General features: G+C 44.5%; 1 protein-coding gene across 1 annotated transcript in view; it reads right to left on the reverse strand.

Annotated features, from left to right (window-relative positions):
• Positions 1-15,952, reverse strand: part of LOC119795836 (titin-like) — a 166,156-nt gene that overhangs the window by 97,966 nt on the left and 52,238 nt on the right. Inside the window, 30 exon segments of the mRNA XM_038304063.1 lie at positions 282-1,934; positions 2,077-2,112; positions 2,443-2,529; positions 2,681-2,755; positions 2,894-2,956; positions 3,162-3,227; positions 3,383-3,448; positions 3,597-3,662; positions 3,821-3,910; positions 6,536-6,961; positions 7,100-7,180; positions 7,297-7,356; positions 7,496-7,579; positions 7,843-7,998; positions 8,304-8,372; positions 8,505-8,576; positions 8,876-8,938; positions 9,111-9,170; positions 9,850-9,894; positions 9,978-10,034; positions 10,194-10,220; positions 10,299-10,376; positions 10,535-10,744; positions 10,986-11,253; positions 11,329-11,409; positions 11,735-11,918; positions 12,013-12,295; positions 12,376-12,492; positions 12,653-12,940; positions 13,937-14,227. Of these exon segments, the coding sequence (XP_038159991.1) occupies positions 282-1,934; positions 2,077-2,112; positions 2,443-2,529; positions 2,681-2,755; positions 2,894-2,956; positions 3,162-3,227; positions 3,383-3,448; positions 3,597-3,662; positions 3,821-3,910; positions 6,536-6,961; positions 7,100-7,180; positions 7,297-7,356; positions 7,496-7,579; positions 7,843-7,998; positions 8,304-8,372; positions 8,505-8,576; positions 8,876-8,938; positions 9,111-9,170; positions 9,850-9,894; positions 9,978-10,034; positions 10,194-10,220; positions 10,299-10,376; positions 10,535-10,744; positions 10,986-11,253; positions 11,329-11,409; positions 11,735-11,918; positions 12,013-12,295; positions 12,376-12,492; positions 12,653-12,940; positions 13,937-14,227 (5,202 nt within the window).

Here is a 15,952-nt window from a genome sequence, read left to right on the forward strand (position 1 = left end):
GGAATGGAGACAAAATGAAGTGATGAATGAGGACATTCGCTTTGACAACGAGGACGAAGAAGTTTACAGCAGCAAAGACAAACAGACAACTGAGGACATGGATGATGGATGAGAAGACGAGAACAGATGGGATGATGAAACAAACACAACGGACCGATGATGTCATCACAATGGGATTAAAAGATGGAGAGGATGGTGGAAGATGTTATGAGGATTAGATGGGAATTCTGGGATGGGATGAGGAGAGTCCAGGATCAGCTGGAAGGGGGGGCCGGCCTCACCTCGTCTGCCACCAGGCATACCCGGCGTTTGGACGGCTCCGTCTGTCTCTTCACCTTCCCAGTCTTTAGAGGGAACCAGGTCCCAGCCCCAGGACTCCTCTTCAACCTCTTCTTCAGGCTCCTGTTCATGAACCTCCTCCTCGGGGTGAGTCGTCACTCTTGTCATCTCGACGGCTCCAGGAGAGATGGCCTTCAGCAGGGGGACCCCGCCTTTATGTGGCTGCTCTGGTTCTGGGGCTTCATCTGTCGACGGCTTCATGGGGACCTTTTTGAGTGTGACGGCTCCGGTGGGGGAAACGGGTTTGGAGGCCTTTCCCTGAGCTGGAACTTTCTCTGCCTCCTTCTGCTCGTCCACCTTTGGTGACAGAGTCTTCAACTCAACCTTCTGCAGCTCCTCAACAGGCTTTTCTGCTTTATCTGCAATGACCCTGGGAGAAGGAGTCGTTTTGGGTCCAACGCCTTTCTTTAGGACATCGTCTGGTTTTTCTGGGAGCTTCTGCGCCTTAGTAGACGAGATCTTCTCTTTAAGAGGAGGAGGACTTGGCTTCTTGGCCGGAATGGCAGGTTCTTCCTTCTTCACAGGAGTCTCTTTCTCCACGTCCTTCATGTCTTTGACTGTTTGGTCCCTCGGACGTTGAGACAGCTCCTTTATCTGCTGCCCATCTTCTGGCTTGGGGACTTTAGTCTTCATTGTGATTTGCTTCTCCTTCCCCTCTGGTTGGGGACTTACTTTAGGCTTATCAGCTGTCTTGGAAACCTTAACATCTGGTGTTTGATCAACCGCTGCAGGTTTTTGAAAAGGCTTTAACGTCACAACCTCTTGTTCTTCGTCTTTCTTGGGTAATTTCTTAATCTTCTTCTTGGATAAATCTGGCTGAGGTTCTTCGCTTTTTGCCTTTGTGGTTCTGATCAGTAGGGTTTTGTCTTCCTCCTGTGGTGGTTTGGGTTCTGCTGTTGGAACGCCTTCAGACGGCTCTTCAGCAAGGGGAGCCACTCTATCAGGTCTTCCAGGTGGGTTTATCTCTCCATCTTCTCTCTCCTTAGGCCTCTGTACTCTGACTTCTGGGTCTTTTGTCATTTCGGTACCAGTAACCGGTTTCGATTTGACCGGCTCTTGTTCGAACTTCTCAGACCTTTCGACTGGTTTTAGTTTTACAGATTCCTTTGGCTCATCTGTCTTTGGCAATTTCTTGATTTTCTTCTTCTCTACATCTGGAACTTTGGCTTCTTCTTCTTTCTTGGGTTTTGCGGTTCTTGTCCAAACCTCTTTCTCCGCCGCTTTGATTATCTGAAGAGTTTCCATCTCCTCACTTTGGCTCAGCTGAATTGTTTCCTGTTGTGCTGTGAAGACTCGTTCGGTTCTTCCGAAGGTTATTATCTCTCGGTCTTCTCTGTCATGAAGTCCTCGCACTGATAGTTCCGAGGTTTGATGTTTCATCACTTCTGTCTGATGGGTTATGACCTCCTTCTCGGGCTCTGGAGGTTTTACTGGAACCTTCTTCAGCTGGACGGTCTCCCTCTCTGGCTCCTTTACTTTTGGTATTTTGGTGACTTTAGGTTTTGGTTTAGGAACCTCAGTGTTTTCCTCCTGAATAGGAATTTTATCCTTTTGTCTAAGAGTAGGGGCTGTGTTTGAGGGAGCAGAGACATATTCTGTAACATTCAGACATGTGAAAAACATCCATTGGGGGTGAGCACACAGGTCAGACATTACACCAACACTGAAACAAGTATTCTCAAAGGTTTGTGGGTAAACCCTTAAAAAAAACAAGAAAACAGTTCATCGGTTTTATACCTTTGGTTGGTCCAGGAGCTGAAACTGGTTCCTTGTCTGTAAAAATGTAAATAAGACCAATTATAAGCACAGACGATACAAACAGAGCCAGACTAAAGCAACATTCAACGCTAAAGACAAAACCGTCCCCTTTGCTCTGCTTGAACATCCATTTATTCCTGCAAAACATGTAGAAACTATTTCTAAGATCATTGGAGTCAGAAAATGGATGCAGCTAATGTGAAATACTGGATTAGTAGAAGGAAAACAACTGAGAAGTCAAACATGAAAGATTCATAGAGAAAAGATTGCAAAGGTAATTAAGAGAATAAAGTTTTGAGAATAAAAAGACGACAAATAGGCAAAGAAAGAAGGAAGAAACGTTACCTTCAGGAGGAGAGATTCTCTCAGAGACGCTGATAGGTTCAGCCTTTCCAGCTGGCTCTGGTTTCTTCTCCACTGGTGCAACTGGAGCTACAAGAATCAGTTCAGTTTAGATCAGTTCAAGAAACAAACCACAGCTAAATAAAACCAGACACTGAAAGATTGCACTGCTGCTGTGAACAACAGATTTGACAGAAGACCAACAGACATGGAGGGAAGGATAAGAGACAGAAGAAACTACCTGCTGGAAGAACAAGTTTCTCCGCTGCCGGTTCTTTGGATACTGGAGAAGGCTTCTTTTCTTCCGGAGGAGACGCTTGAGAGTACAAGATAAGAGGAAAGCATAATGAACAACGTAACGAAAGATGTCAATGTGACCAAGCGTTATGACAAATGACAGACAAATACATCAGAAGAAGGAAACCAGATCAGAGACACCAGACTGAAAAACTACCTGCAGGAGGAGCAACTTTGGGCGTAGGAGCTGGTGGTGCTGCTACTGATTGTTTCTTCTCCTCTGCAGGAAATAATAAATAAGATGCAAGATAAGGACGAGACAACGGGACGGTCTGCGGACTTTTACAGATGTGATGGACAGAACCACAGGAACAACAAACAGCTCACAGAATAACAACAAAGAGAAACTCTGGACTTTTCTCCAAATAAGAAGCAAAGCAAACATCGAAAGTTTGCAAGATAAGATATTAAAGAAAGCAAACTACCTGTGGGAGGAGCAACCCTCTGAGAAGGAGGAGGTGGTGAAGGTTTTTGTTCTGGCTTCTTCTCCTCTGGAGGAGATAATTTGTGATTACACAAGAGGAACATTAAAAAAACACTAAGGTAACCAAGAACATACCAACACAGCAAAAACCACCAAGAAAATAAAACAAAACCAAACATGGCTGACACGGAAGTTCGGAGAAGAAGGAAACCAGCAGAGTACCTGCAGGGGGGGTGACTTTCTGAGGAGGAGGAGGGGGTGAAGGCTTTGGTTCTGCTTTCTTCTCCTCTGGAGGAGATAATTTTGGGATTACACCCAGGTAGTAAAGAGCATAACGACACACCAGCAACAGTTGACATATGAAGAGGTGCCAATGTACACAGAGACAAACATGGCTGACCCTGAAGGCTTAAGAAGGAAACAGAAACCAGGGTACCTGCTGGAGGAGAAATCTTCTGAGGAGGAGGTGAAGGCTTTGGTTCTGGGGCTGGTTTCTTTTCCTCTGGAGGAGATAATTTGGGATCAAGATCAAGATAATACTACGCTTGGAAAACACACACTGGTACAGTTTATGACACAACAATCGGTGGACATGAGGACAAACATGGCTGACTGATGATGCCAGCAAGAGAACAAAAACATATGACCCCATTATGATACCTGCAGGTGGAGCAACCTTCTGAGGAGGAGGAGGCGGAGGTGAAGGCTTTGGTTCTGGTGCAGAAGATTTCTTCTCCTTAGGCGGAGACACTTTAGGAATAAAAGATACAAAGATCACAACAAGACAAAGCTAAGCTTCACAAAGGACTGAGAGAAAAAAACAGCGAGTGGACATTAAATCGTCCATCGAAGAAGGGCTGGAGGTGAATGGTCAGAGGATGATAAAAGGATGATAAAAAACTTGGAAATGAAAGAGCTAACCCTTTTTTTAAGAAGTAATTTGACAAAACAAAAGCAGGGAAGACTGGTACCCAACAGCATGTTGGGAGATGTTAGTGAGCCACATGTAAAAGATTAGCTTTAAGAGGTTGATCTGTAGCGATCAAGTTCATAAGAATACCTGTCTCCACAGTCTTCCGAGTTTTCTGAGTCTTCTGAGTCTCCAGAGTCTTCTGAGTCTCTAGAGTCTTCTTAGTCTCCAGAGTCTTTTCAGTCTCCAGAGTCTTCTGAGTGTCCGGAGTCTCCAGAGTCTTCTGCTTCTCCAGAGTCTTCCGAGTCTCCAGAGTCATCCGAGTCTCCAGAGTTTTCTGAGTTTCCAGAGACTTCTGAGTGTCCAGAGTCTCCATAGTATCCTTAGTCTCTGGAGTCTTCTGAGTTTCTGGGGTCTTCTGAGTTTCCACAGTCTTCTGAGTGTGCAGAATCTTTTCAGTGTCCTGAGTCTTCATAATCTTCTGGTTCTTCAGAGTCTCCAGAGTCTTCTGAGTGTCCAGAGTCTCCTGAGTCTCTGGAGTCTTTTGAGTTTCTGGGGTCTTCTGAGTCTCCAGAGTCTTCTGCTTCTCCAGAGTCTTCCGAGTCTCCAGAGTCATCTGAGTTTCCAGAGTCTTCTGAGTGTCCGGAGTCTCTTGAGTTTCTGGGGTCTTCCGAGTCTCCAGAGTCTTCTGAGTTTCCAGAGTCTTCTGAGTGTCCAGAGTCTCCAGAGTATCCTGAGTCTCTGGAGTCCTCAGAGTTTCTGGGGTCTTCTGAGTCTCCACAGTCTTCTGAGCGTGCAGAATCTTTTCAGTGTCCAGAGTCTTCATAATCTTCTGGGTCTTCAGAGTCTCCAGAGTCTTCTGAGTGTCTGGAGTCTCCTGAGTCTCCAGAGTCTTCTGAGTTTCCAGAGTCTTCTGAGTGTCCAGAGTCTTCCGAGTCTCCAGAGTCTTCTGAGTTTCCAGAGTCTTCTGAGTGTCCAGAGTCTCCTTAGTCTCCAGAGTCTTCTGAGCTTCTGGGGTCTTCTGAGTCTCCACAGTCTTCTGAGCGTGCAGAATCTTTTCAGTGTCCAGAGTCTTCATAATCTTCTGGGTCTTCAGAGTCTCCAGAGTCTTCTGAGCTTCTGGGGTCTTTTGAGTCTCCACAGTCTTCTGAGTACCCAGTTTCGTCTGAGTGTGCAGAATCTTTTCAGTGTCCAGAGTCTTCATAATCTTCTGGGTCTTCAGAGTCTTCTGAGACTCCAGAGTCTCCACAGTCATCTGAGCCATCTGACTCTCCAGAGTCTTCTGAGTTACGTTTCTCTCTTTCACATCTTCTTCTTTTTGTGGTTTTCTTTCCTTGGCTGTAAACTGTAAATCAGAGAGTGTTGTAGATGAAAGAGGTGGTCGAGGTGTTTCCACTGGTCCAGCTTCAGGTTTCTCAGGTTGGATCATAGTTTTTGTTTGTAGCTTCTCTGCAGATCCAGCAGATTCCTTGAAAGAAGAAAGTTCTGCACTCAGGCTGACTGTCTCCTCAAATGACGACACACTGCTAGGAGGAGCTTTCTTCAGGTCTGCTCCAATAATATCCGCAATGTGCAGATTGGTGGATCTTTGAAATGAGAAATGTTCACATTCAATAGATTTCTTTTCCGCTTCCCTCGTCTCCTCTCTGGTTTCCAGATGCTGTGCTGAAACAAAAGCATCTTCTTTAAGCTCCTCAGCTGAAAAAGTAAAAAACTTCTGTTCTTTTCTTCTCTCCAATAAAACAACATCTTTAACCGGAGTAACCTTTATGTTCTCTGGAGTTGTTTCAGTCAAACCTCTGGCATCTTTTGATGGAAGCTGAGTTACAGTTAGATGTGGAGGAGAGGTGACCACAGACTCTTTTTTGGTTTTTCCCAGAGATCCGTCCTCATTTGGTCGGATGATTTCCAGCTTTTCATGCTCTGGACACTCGAACTCTTCTTCTGTTTTCTCCCTACCTTCTTTCCACACATTTAAAGGCCTCTCATCTCTACCATCTAACTCTTTGGGTTTTAATCTTCTCTCAAATATCTGAACATCTTCATGCTTCTCTTCATTTGCTGCAGAGAAACTTTCTTCGAGCACCGACTTCCAAACATCTTCATCCTCATCTGTCTGTAGCTTCAGGTCTTTTGTTAGATGAACTGAGATTTTTTCTTTTTAAGATTTTACCAAGATGGAGGAAAGGCCCCATGAAGCGGTGGCCAAGAGGAACCCGACATAAAAGAGATAACAAAAACGCAGCAACGTTAGCATCAACATCAAACCCATCAAACAGGTCATTGCAGATTAAACAGATTCAGCTTTGGTTCAGACTTTTAGGCAACAAACAGGACAGCTGACAGATGCTACAGAAATTTAGACCAATGTGAGATAAGAGAGTCTGAAGATCAAACATTAGAAGATTGAGTTAAGTAAAGAGGATTCAAAAAGATCTCTGGGACCATCACATGGACGTGTCTACCTGGTTTGTCTTTGGGTGGAGGTCCTCTGGGACCTGGCAGAGCCTTCTCCAGGTCCAGCTTTGGAGCTTCTGTTTTACTCTGGAGCTCGGCTGCTGGTTCCATAACCTCTGCTTCTTCTGGAACCTTCTTTGGTGTTTCAGGAACCTTTATGGGAGGCTCTGGATCCCTATTTTTCTCTTTGGATTTTTCTGCAACCTTGGTTGGAGCTTCAGTTATCTTTTCTGGAAACCTTGTCTTGGTTTCTGGAACTTTCTTCTCAGTTTCTCTCGTTGTTTTGGAATCTTCAACTTTTTCAGGAAACCTGATAACCTTCGTTTTCTCTGCAAGCTCCGGTTCTTCTGCCTTCTTTGGAACCTCTGGTTCACGTTTAGGAACCAGTGGCAGTGATTTCCCAGGAACCTCAAGCTTCTTGGGCTCTGAGGAAGCTTAGAATAACAGTAGTTATAAGATTTATGCTAAAAAGGTGGAAGTCACACTCTCGTGTAGCTTGTTGAAAGACTTGAAAACGTCTTAACATGTCGGAGTGCAGACAACAGAATCCCATAGGATAACCTCTGCACTACCTGGAACTGGAGCATCCTCCGTCCGCATCTCTGGCTCAGATCTTTGGACCACAGCTTCCTCCCCTCTACGTACATCTTGCACTTAAAATAACATTTTGTTCTCATTTAGCCCAGAGGTAAAAAACAAAGCAATGAAAGAGTCCACTCTAAGCGAGTGAATTCAGCTGAAACCCAAAAGGAGAGGAAGAGACAGATACCTTCAGCTGTTGGACGCTCTGGCGCTGATGGGGCTGCCGCTGCCGCAGCCTTTTCTGGTGCTTTAAAGAACATTTAAACATTTTTTAAGAACATTTACTGCATTGAGCAGAGACACAAACAGGACAGGCAGCTCATAACAACAGGATTCACATCACAGCACATGTATAAGAAGATGAGAGCAAAGAAAAGACTGGGTACCTCTTGGTAGGATCACCTCAGTCTTTGGAGGAGGGACCCTCTCAGCCACCAGGTGGACTTTCGTTTCCACGGCTACAGCTGGGACTTCAGAGGACATGGAGAAGATGCTGGTTTTTACACAGATCTCATCAGAAAGAGTTTTATTATTTTATTGGAGGTAAATGGAGGAGTTAGGCGTAGAAGAGAGTTTACCATTGGGAAGGAGGTTAATAGTGACATATTTACATCAAGAGGTTAGTAGCAAAGAACGTCTGTCACTAAAGGAGCTTTTCATGTTGGTCAGAACAACATGATGGAGGAAAGGAACCGATTATCGAGTCTTTCTGCTCCAACTTTCAGTACTTTACCTCTGGGTTGTGGAACTGCAGCGGCTTTTGGTTTAACTTCTGGTACTTCAGTCACTTTGGGCTCTTCTGCTTTCTGAGGCAGTGGTTCTGGTTCTGGAGGAACCGTTTCAACTTCTCTCGGCTCAGGTTTGGGTTTGGGTTTGGGTTCAGTTCGAACTTCAGATTTAAAGGAAAATAAAAACACTTAAGTCACAAAAAAGGGTTTGATTTCAAGAGTTTAAGGAGCGCAGGAGGTAAAAGACGACAATCACAGACATGAAAACCAGACAATGATTTAAGTGAAGAACACAACGTTTCTCAAACACATTTCAAGTAAAAAAATCACTAAAAATATTTCAATCCTGATGCTTTTGGTACTTAAGATCCTGAACTATGTTTACCAGAAAGATGAAGAAGTAAAGCTGATAAAGACTCGTTCTGACAGCAAAGAAACGTCAGTCAAACTCTGTCATGAACGTTACCTTGTGGAGCTGCAGGCTCTTCTCGCCGAGGAGGAGTCACTTCAGGTTCCCGCTTCTTTTTCTCCGGTTCTTGAAAACATTATCATGAAGTTCAGTTTTTAGACCACAGCTAACACCATGATGAGGTGTTTTTCATTTACACACAACAAGTACGATAAAACAGCATCGGGACAACACAACAGGGGTCAGACACGAAGATACCTGGGGCTGCAGGTGGGGGAGGAGCTTCATGCTTAGAGGGTTTCTCCTCTGCTTTCCTGTAAACCTCAGGAACTTTAAAAGATCAAGAAGGTTTGCATTAAGATTCACACAGTTAAGCAATAAGGTCTACATTTCAGTCTGCGTTAAAAGGAGCGTAAGAGAAGAAGAGCAAAAGATTAAGAAGAGGAGACAAAAACAGACAAAAGATCTACCAAGTGTTAAATCTACTGGAGGAGGAGAGACTCTAACAAGCAGAAGCTGAGTTTAATGCAGAGGTGAAGAGGCAAACATGGGAGCTGAGCGGGTTGGTGGGTCTGTTCAGCCAAAGCTCTGAGAGCAGCATGAAGCCTCGGTACCAAATAGCTTTGTACCTGCAGGGATCTCCTCTCTGACTTGAGTCCGCTCTACAATTTCTTCCACAGCTTTTTTCTCTTCTGGTGGAGGAGAAAAGGGAACTTAGACACAAACAAAGGAATGGCGTCAGGAGATATTAATGATCAGGAATCAGTTTGATCAACACAACCAGGAGACATTAAGACCAGAACGGAGTTAAAAGACACAGACTGACAAAAGATCTGAGGAGAAAGGAGGGAAGAACGCTGATACCTGAGACGGAGGAGAACTGAACCAGAAGCGCTTCTTCTTCAACCGTCACACTCTTAAATTCTAAAGGAAACGATTAAGGGATAAGAGGCGGGTTCAAATCATCTTTATTCACCGAGAGGTTGAATCATGGTAAAGTTCTAAGGGATCATCTCAATATTCTCACAGCCAAGGATCTGAATGTCTCTGCTTCTGTCTCCTTGAACCCCAGTGGGCCTCAGCAGATGGCCGCTCACACTGAGCCTGGTTCTGCTGGAGGTTTCTTCCTGTTCAAAGGGAGTTTTTCCTCTCCACTGTCGCTACAAGCATGCTTAGTGTGAGGGATTGCTGAAGAGTCAATGAGTTGATGCAATTTACTGGTTTTCTGATTTGATGTTTAAAGAGGGATCTTAGGGGACCAGCCAGGGGCCCGCCAAGGAACCATCAAGGAAAGTGGGAAAATTTTGAAAGGCTACCACTGTAAGTTGTAAGGACTTTGTTTTAATGAGACTGAATTGAAAATCAATCATCTCTGTGGAAATATTGAGATTTTTTGGATCAATCATAATTCTCCTCTGACGAATCTGATTTACTCTAAGGCACGTCAGACATGAAGGTGTTGGAGTTACAGAGTTAATGATCTGTGGGTTTATCGGGGTCACACTGTTATTTTGGTTGAAGGATGGTGATGATGGTTAAAGGTAAAGATGATTAAGATGTTTGATTAAAAACGGGCTCATTCGCAGCTCCGTGACGACCGTACCTTTGGCATCACTTTGTTCCTGGTACCGATAAAACTCGGAGGATTCTTTCGACATAAAAAAGAAAAGTTAAATGAAGGAAACGCAGCGGAGTGAAAATGAAACATCTTCCCATCTGTCCCAGACTCACCTGCGCTAATGACCATGTAAGCTGTGTCTGGGAGCTGAACAGAACAGTCTGGGATGTCTGAGGATTCATCCACAAAACATTTAATCACTTTTCAATTTAACCAGGATATAAAATTATACAGTAGCAAGAGTTTTTTCTAATGATCCTAGATCCGCAGCTTCGTGTATAATTATCGTTAGCAGCTGAGTTTGGTTTCTCTGGTTTGTCGTTACTCACCCTGAGGAACCTTTCCTAACCCAACATCTGTGAAAGGAACAGGTGTGGTTAGACCTGGACGGACTCTAAAGTCTCTGACAGCTGCTGTGGCTCTAAGGTACCGACCTTTGCCTGAGAGGTAGAGCTCGGCGGTGCTTCGAGCTTCTCCCATGGGCTCCAGGCGAGCAATAACGGAGTAAACGCCTGGCAGGTGGAGACACCATTCTGTTTTACTCCACATTTAAGGCTCAACAACTGATTCCAACGCTAATATAACGCTGCTCACAGACTGGGGAGCGTTAATAAGAACGTACTATTTCTGTGGGAAATGTTCCCATAGAGGTAAACTTGCTCTAACCAACCTTCATCCTCTGCCATCACGTTCCGGATCGTCATAAAGTGCCGCCGGCCCTCGCTCCGGAAGCTATATTTGGGGCTTTCTCTGAGCTCCCATGAGTCTTTGTACCATATGACTGTGGCATTGTCGAAGGACAACTCGCACTCGAAGGTGGCAGAGTGGCGCTCGCTGACCTCTATGTTTCGGATGCATTTTGTAAACTGAATTTGGTCGGCTAAAATCAGACAATCACAGATTACACTTCTTTTAGTGTTCCGCTTTATCCAAAGTTAGAAAAGAGTCCAAAATGACTCAAACCAAATCAAGACAAAACACATAAAGAGGATCTGCAGGAGTCTTGGCAGATTTAAAGACGTTAGTCCGGTTGTGTTTGACTTACCTGTCAGCTCCTGGTTAGGAGGAAAAGGATTGATGAAGCATTAAAAGGAGTAAGAGTAGCAGGGAAACGGTCTTACCCGATACGGTGAGTTTGGCGTTGGAGATGTGCGGACCGCACACCACGCGGTAGTTGCCCTGATCTTTGACCTGGCAGTTCTTGATCATTAGACGGTGGCGGTTGCCCTCGCTGCTGATCTCGTATTTGTCGCTGTTTTCCAGTTTCTGCGTGCCCTTGTACCACGTCAGAGAGATCTCCGGGTAGTTGATCTGAATCTGGCACTCAAATGTCGCCGATTGGTTCTCCGTGATAGTCTGGTCAGAGATATCTTCCATCACAGAGACCGGCTGGGGACAAAAACAGCCATGAAGGTCGTCCAGGTTTATGTAGACAGCAGTCTGCTCTGGGGGGAGCTTAGTTACCTGCGTGTCGACACGTCCCTCCAGCTGCTGGATGAGGATGGCCATGTCCTCCTCCTCAACCTGACCGCCATGCTCCACCTCCTGCCACCAAAAAGACGGCTCTGAACATGTAGCAACATCTTTACCATTGTTTATTTAATAATATCAACCCAAACTGATCGACTCTGCTGCTGTATGTGATGCCTGACCAGCATGGACACCCTGAACGGTGCAGACATAACGTCCCACCCTCCTACCACTGCCACAAGAAACAGATAACCCATGACATCATATTCTGCCTGAATAGTCTAAAGGTAGTTAATAGGCCTCAGAGACGAGGAAAACTGAACCTTAGACGAAGCAGCTTCCCTTAAATCTACCCAAATCCGAGCTAGAACCAACTGATCTAATCGGCCTCCCCTCGTACCGCCTTTCCAGTCTCCATCTCCTTCTCCCTCTTCAGGATCTCCACCGCCTGCAGGATGGCTCTGTAGTCATAGATTTCATGCTCCCGCAGGATCCTCTCATAGTCTTTAGGGTCATGACCTCTGAGCAGGTCAACGATGCTGAGGTTCTCCAGCTTCTTTGGGCTTTTTTGCTTGGAAGGAGTCCTGGGAAATGGCAGACATATAAGAATTGAGTAGGTAGAAGCTTTGGGTCTTTTGACTAACAGACTTCAGCCAGATTTAGAAATTAAGCAGTTACTTCTTCAGTCTTGTTCTGATATCTCCAAGTCCTTCCCCTTCTTCCTTTTTGGTGACCTCCATTTCGGCGCCGCACTCAATCTCTCCGTGTTTGTTAGTGGCCACGCACCTATAGAGGCCAGAGTCTGACTTGGTCACCTCCCTGATCTCCAGTTTGGCATCCTGGCCCTTGTGTTCAACGGAGATACGACCCCCAGGGGTGATTTGTCTCCACTTCCCCTTCATCCACTTCACGCTGGGGATAGGATCCCCACCGATCTTTGCGATAAACGTAGCGGTTCCCTCTGGAAGTGATGAGAGGAAGTAAAAAATTACAAAATGTATCTCTTCCTGTGGAACATTATTAGAGGATTGCTCTCCTTACTCTCTGTGACTGAAATGTTTTTGGGTTCTTCGATGAAGAAGAGGCTGTCAAGCCTCTTGACCGGAGCAGCTGGAGCAGGTGCTGGTGCCTCGGTGGGGGCAGCTTTGGTTCCTTTGTCTACGTAAAAAAAACATTGGCATGTGATTAAGTAATGCCTTAGAAAAACAGTTAATAATACTGCAGCTATAAAAAAAAAACTGAACCAGATTTTGACCTTTAGGATTTGACCCCTTTTAGTTAATTTTCCATAAAGCCCCAAATCCCCTTAGCTGCTTACCCTTCACAGTGACCTTGGACTTGCAGAAGTCACTACCGGTGGCATTGCTGGCCTTGCAGAGGTAATCCCCTGCATCGGCCTTCAATGCAGAGCTGATCTCTAAGCAGGCTGTTCCGCCAACAAAGCTGATCTTGGTTGAATCGCTGGCCTTTATCTCCCTCCTGTCCTTCATCCACTGGACGGTGAGTGGAGAAGAGCCTCTAACGTGACATTTTAGGCTCAGCTTCTCCCCCTCGTTCACCACAACTGGCTCCAGAGGGACGTCAAATTTAGGGGGCTGGCCAGTTTCTGAAGGAAATGTGGAAAAAACTTTTCAGATCACTTCTAGAAATAAATGCTTGACATTAAACCAGGGTTGAGTTTTTTTCAAGAAGAAATCCGTTTCTTCCAGACAAGTGGAAGAAACTGGAAGAAAGTCCTGGTTATACATCATATTTTGGAGACCTGGAATAGCTCAATGGAAAAGTCAACTCACTAAGTCCTCCTGGGTAGATAAGGAGAAATCTACATGAGAATACACATAGTGACACAAATTAAGAATGTATATAATTCATTAAGTCTATGTAATACAAATCTAGATGAATGAATAACTTTTTGTCACAAAACTTGCCAAGGGAAACGCCCTTGGTTGAAAAACTACTATAGAAAACTCATCAGGTTTGATTAGCTGTGATAGTTTACTAATAGCCTTTAAATGTAGGAAAACAACTTCTTGTATACTCAGATTAAACCAGCTGGCTTTCTTTTTCTTAAATATCATCTGCCCCCAAACCACCCTGGTTTATAGATATTGAACCCCACCTCAGGGTTATTGGGGCGCGCATACACTGTACAAGTTTTTGCCCTTGTCAGGAAGATTCTCCAGTCATGCAAGAACTTTTTCGATCGACAAAATCAGACCGACCGAACACAGCACAATTTTCAACAATGATTTTTGGACTAAATCAAGACGGACCAAACAGATTTAGCCCCCAAAAAATTTCTAAATGACGTCTGGCATTTGGGGGAACAAAAACTTCTAGTAAATTTGACCTTTCAAGTGTTTTTCAGAAGAAACTGGATGAAAGGGCTTCCGCCGGACAGAAAACAAAACATGGAAAAATCCTGGAAAAAAAATGCTATCAAGAAGAAACTTCCAACACTGAAATGTATGACTTTATAGCTTTCACATAGATTATGAACTCTTCAGAGACATTCTGAATAGTTAAGAACAATCTCTGGGAAGTTACTAAAGATTAAAGCCTAAATTTTAGTAAACCTCCAATGAACAAATGGATTCCCTACCTGACACTGTGAGGGACACCTGACATGAAGCTTTGCCTGCTTCATTGGAGGCCTCACAGGTGTAGACGCCACCATCAGAGACAGCGGAGTCTCTGATACACAGCACGGCCATGTTGTTCTTGAAGCTGATGTCGTATTTCTCAGAGGGATGGATCTCCTGGTCGGCCTTGTACCAGACGATGGCCAGAGGCTGAGAGCCAGACACCCGGCCCTCCATCTTTATGACCTTTCCCTCTGAATCAACCATGGACTCAGATGGCCTCTTGGTGAAGTTAGGAGGGACTTTACGCTCTGTGGGGCAGAGAGTGAGAACAACAGGTAAATTTGTGACAATGCGGAGGTGGTTTAATGTTTACTCTCCGTAAGGCCAGTGGGCCTTCACCACAGAACCACCAGATAAAAACCCAGTGATCAGGACAACCGAGTCACAAACCGAGACACAAAGGTAACAGAACATGATCCCGCCCTCCCGTGATCAAAAACCGAACCTTTATTTTTCCACAGGAAGTGATATGTCTCTGTGAGACCATGTCTGAAACGGACCCTCCAATCATGGAACATAACCGGCCCACACTCCAACCAAATCCAGGACCTCTGTGTGAACCAAAGTTCAACTAGACTGTCGGGTAGATGCAAAATCAAGCCTGTTGGTTAGTGGGGCTATTTTAGATGTTTCCCTGCAGTAGTAACTATTGATACAGAGGACTTCCAGAATGGTTAGAGGTCCAGATAAGCACGTCTCCTCCTCTGGTTTCCAGGGTAGAAGCCCTTCAGCCCAGCAGATGAGGAGACCATCTGATTTCTTGGTCACTTATAGAGGTTATTAGAGAAGCAATATTACAATCATTCAAACGCACCGTAAAGACTATAGCGTGTCCACATCTGGATGTTTGGATTGGTGAAACCTACTGTACCTTTAAATGTACCTCAGCATTAGCATCATTATTCACTACCAGGAGCTGTTTAGTTCATGCAATTATAAAATGAAGGATCCATTGATGGTTATGTTTGTCTAGTCGGATAGATCTGAACCCGTTAGAACACGTGTTTCTCCTTCTCTCTGGAAGTAGAGCTGCAGTCTGTGGTTCTGACATTAATCAGATAAGAGGCCAAGACAAGCTGGCATCTTTTCTCAATCCTCACTCACTGAGTACCAGTGGAGGCAGGTCTTAGTGTCAATGGTCGGCCCAGTTTGAATGTGGTGTTATCCAACTTTTCCAGCAGCTTCTATGAAAGGTGGTGATGATGGCGACCAAGCTGTAGAGCTAGATATAAGCATTTAATCTGAATTATTGAGCCCTAGATTAAATTAATTGCTGATTGAAGGCAAACCACCACTCTAGACAAGCTGCAGCCCAGTCACTTCCTGTCAAGCAACCTGAAAACGTATTACCTGGATTTGTTTCAGGATAGAGATTCAATCATTTTGGTTTGATCCTCATTTCTCCAAATGAAACAAAAAATCCAATCCAGACTATCATAAAAAAAGAAACGTCTTTAAACATCTGAGGACACAAATCTTAATGTGAGCAGATCAAACTTTGGTTAAATCCCTAATATAATTTGAAACAGTAGCTTTTGACACTTAACACCATGTTACCGACAGTATTTAAGTTCCTAAAATCCTTTAATACAGATTTTCCTGTCATAACCATAGTGAAGGTGGGGCCGCTATCATCAGCCTCAGTCATATACATATTAGGTATAATATAAACATGAAAAAGGTTTGGGTCAAAATTAGCTGAGCTATGAAGTGGACGTCCAGTGTCCTGTAATCTCAGCATACCATGTCAGGCCAGCATACCATAAATCAGTCCCATTGAATGGCTTCAGATTGTACCAGTAGCTCGGTATGCTTTTATCACTGAGTGAATCTTAATCCTAACACTAAAGTAATCCCACCCATGAAATCTGAAAATAATTTCAGTAGTTCTTAATGTGCTGTAAAAATAAAAATGATCCGTATGTTGATCTCGATAAACAAACCAAATAAATCTCATATCCTGTCACCTGAGT

This window comes from Cyprinodon tularosa, unplaced genomic scaffold, assembly GCF_016077235.1.
Source record: "Cyprinodon tularosa strain WSP-4 unplaced genomic scaffold, ASM1607723v1 ctg525, whole genome shotgun sequence".
NCBI lineage: Eukaryota > Metazoa > Chordata > Actinopteri > Cyprinodontiformes > Cyprinodontidae > Cyprinodon > Cyprinodon tularosa.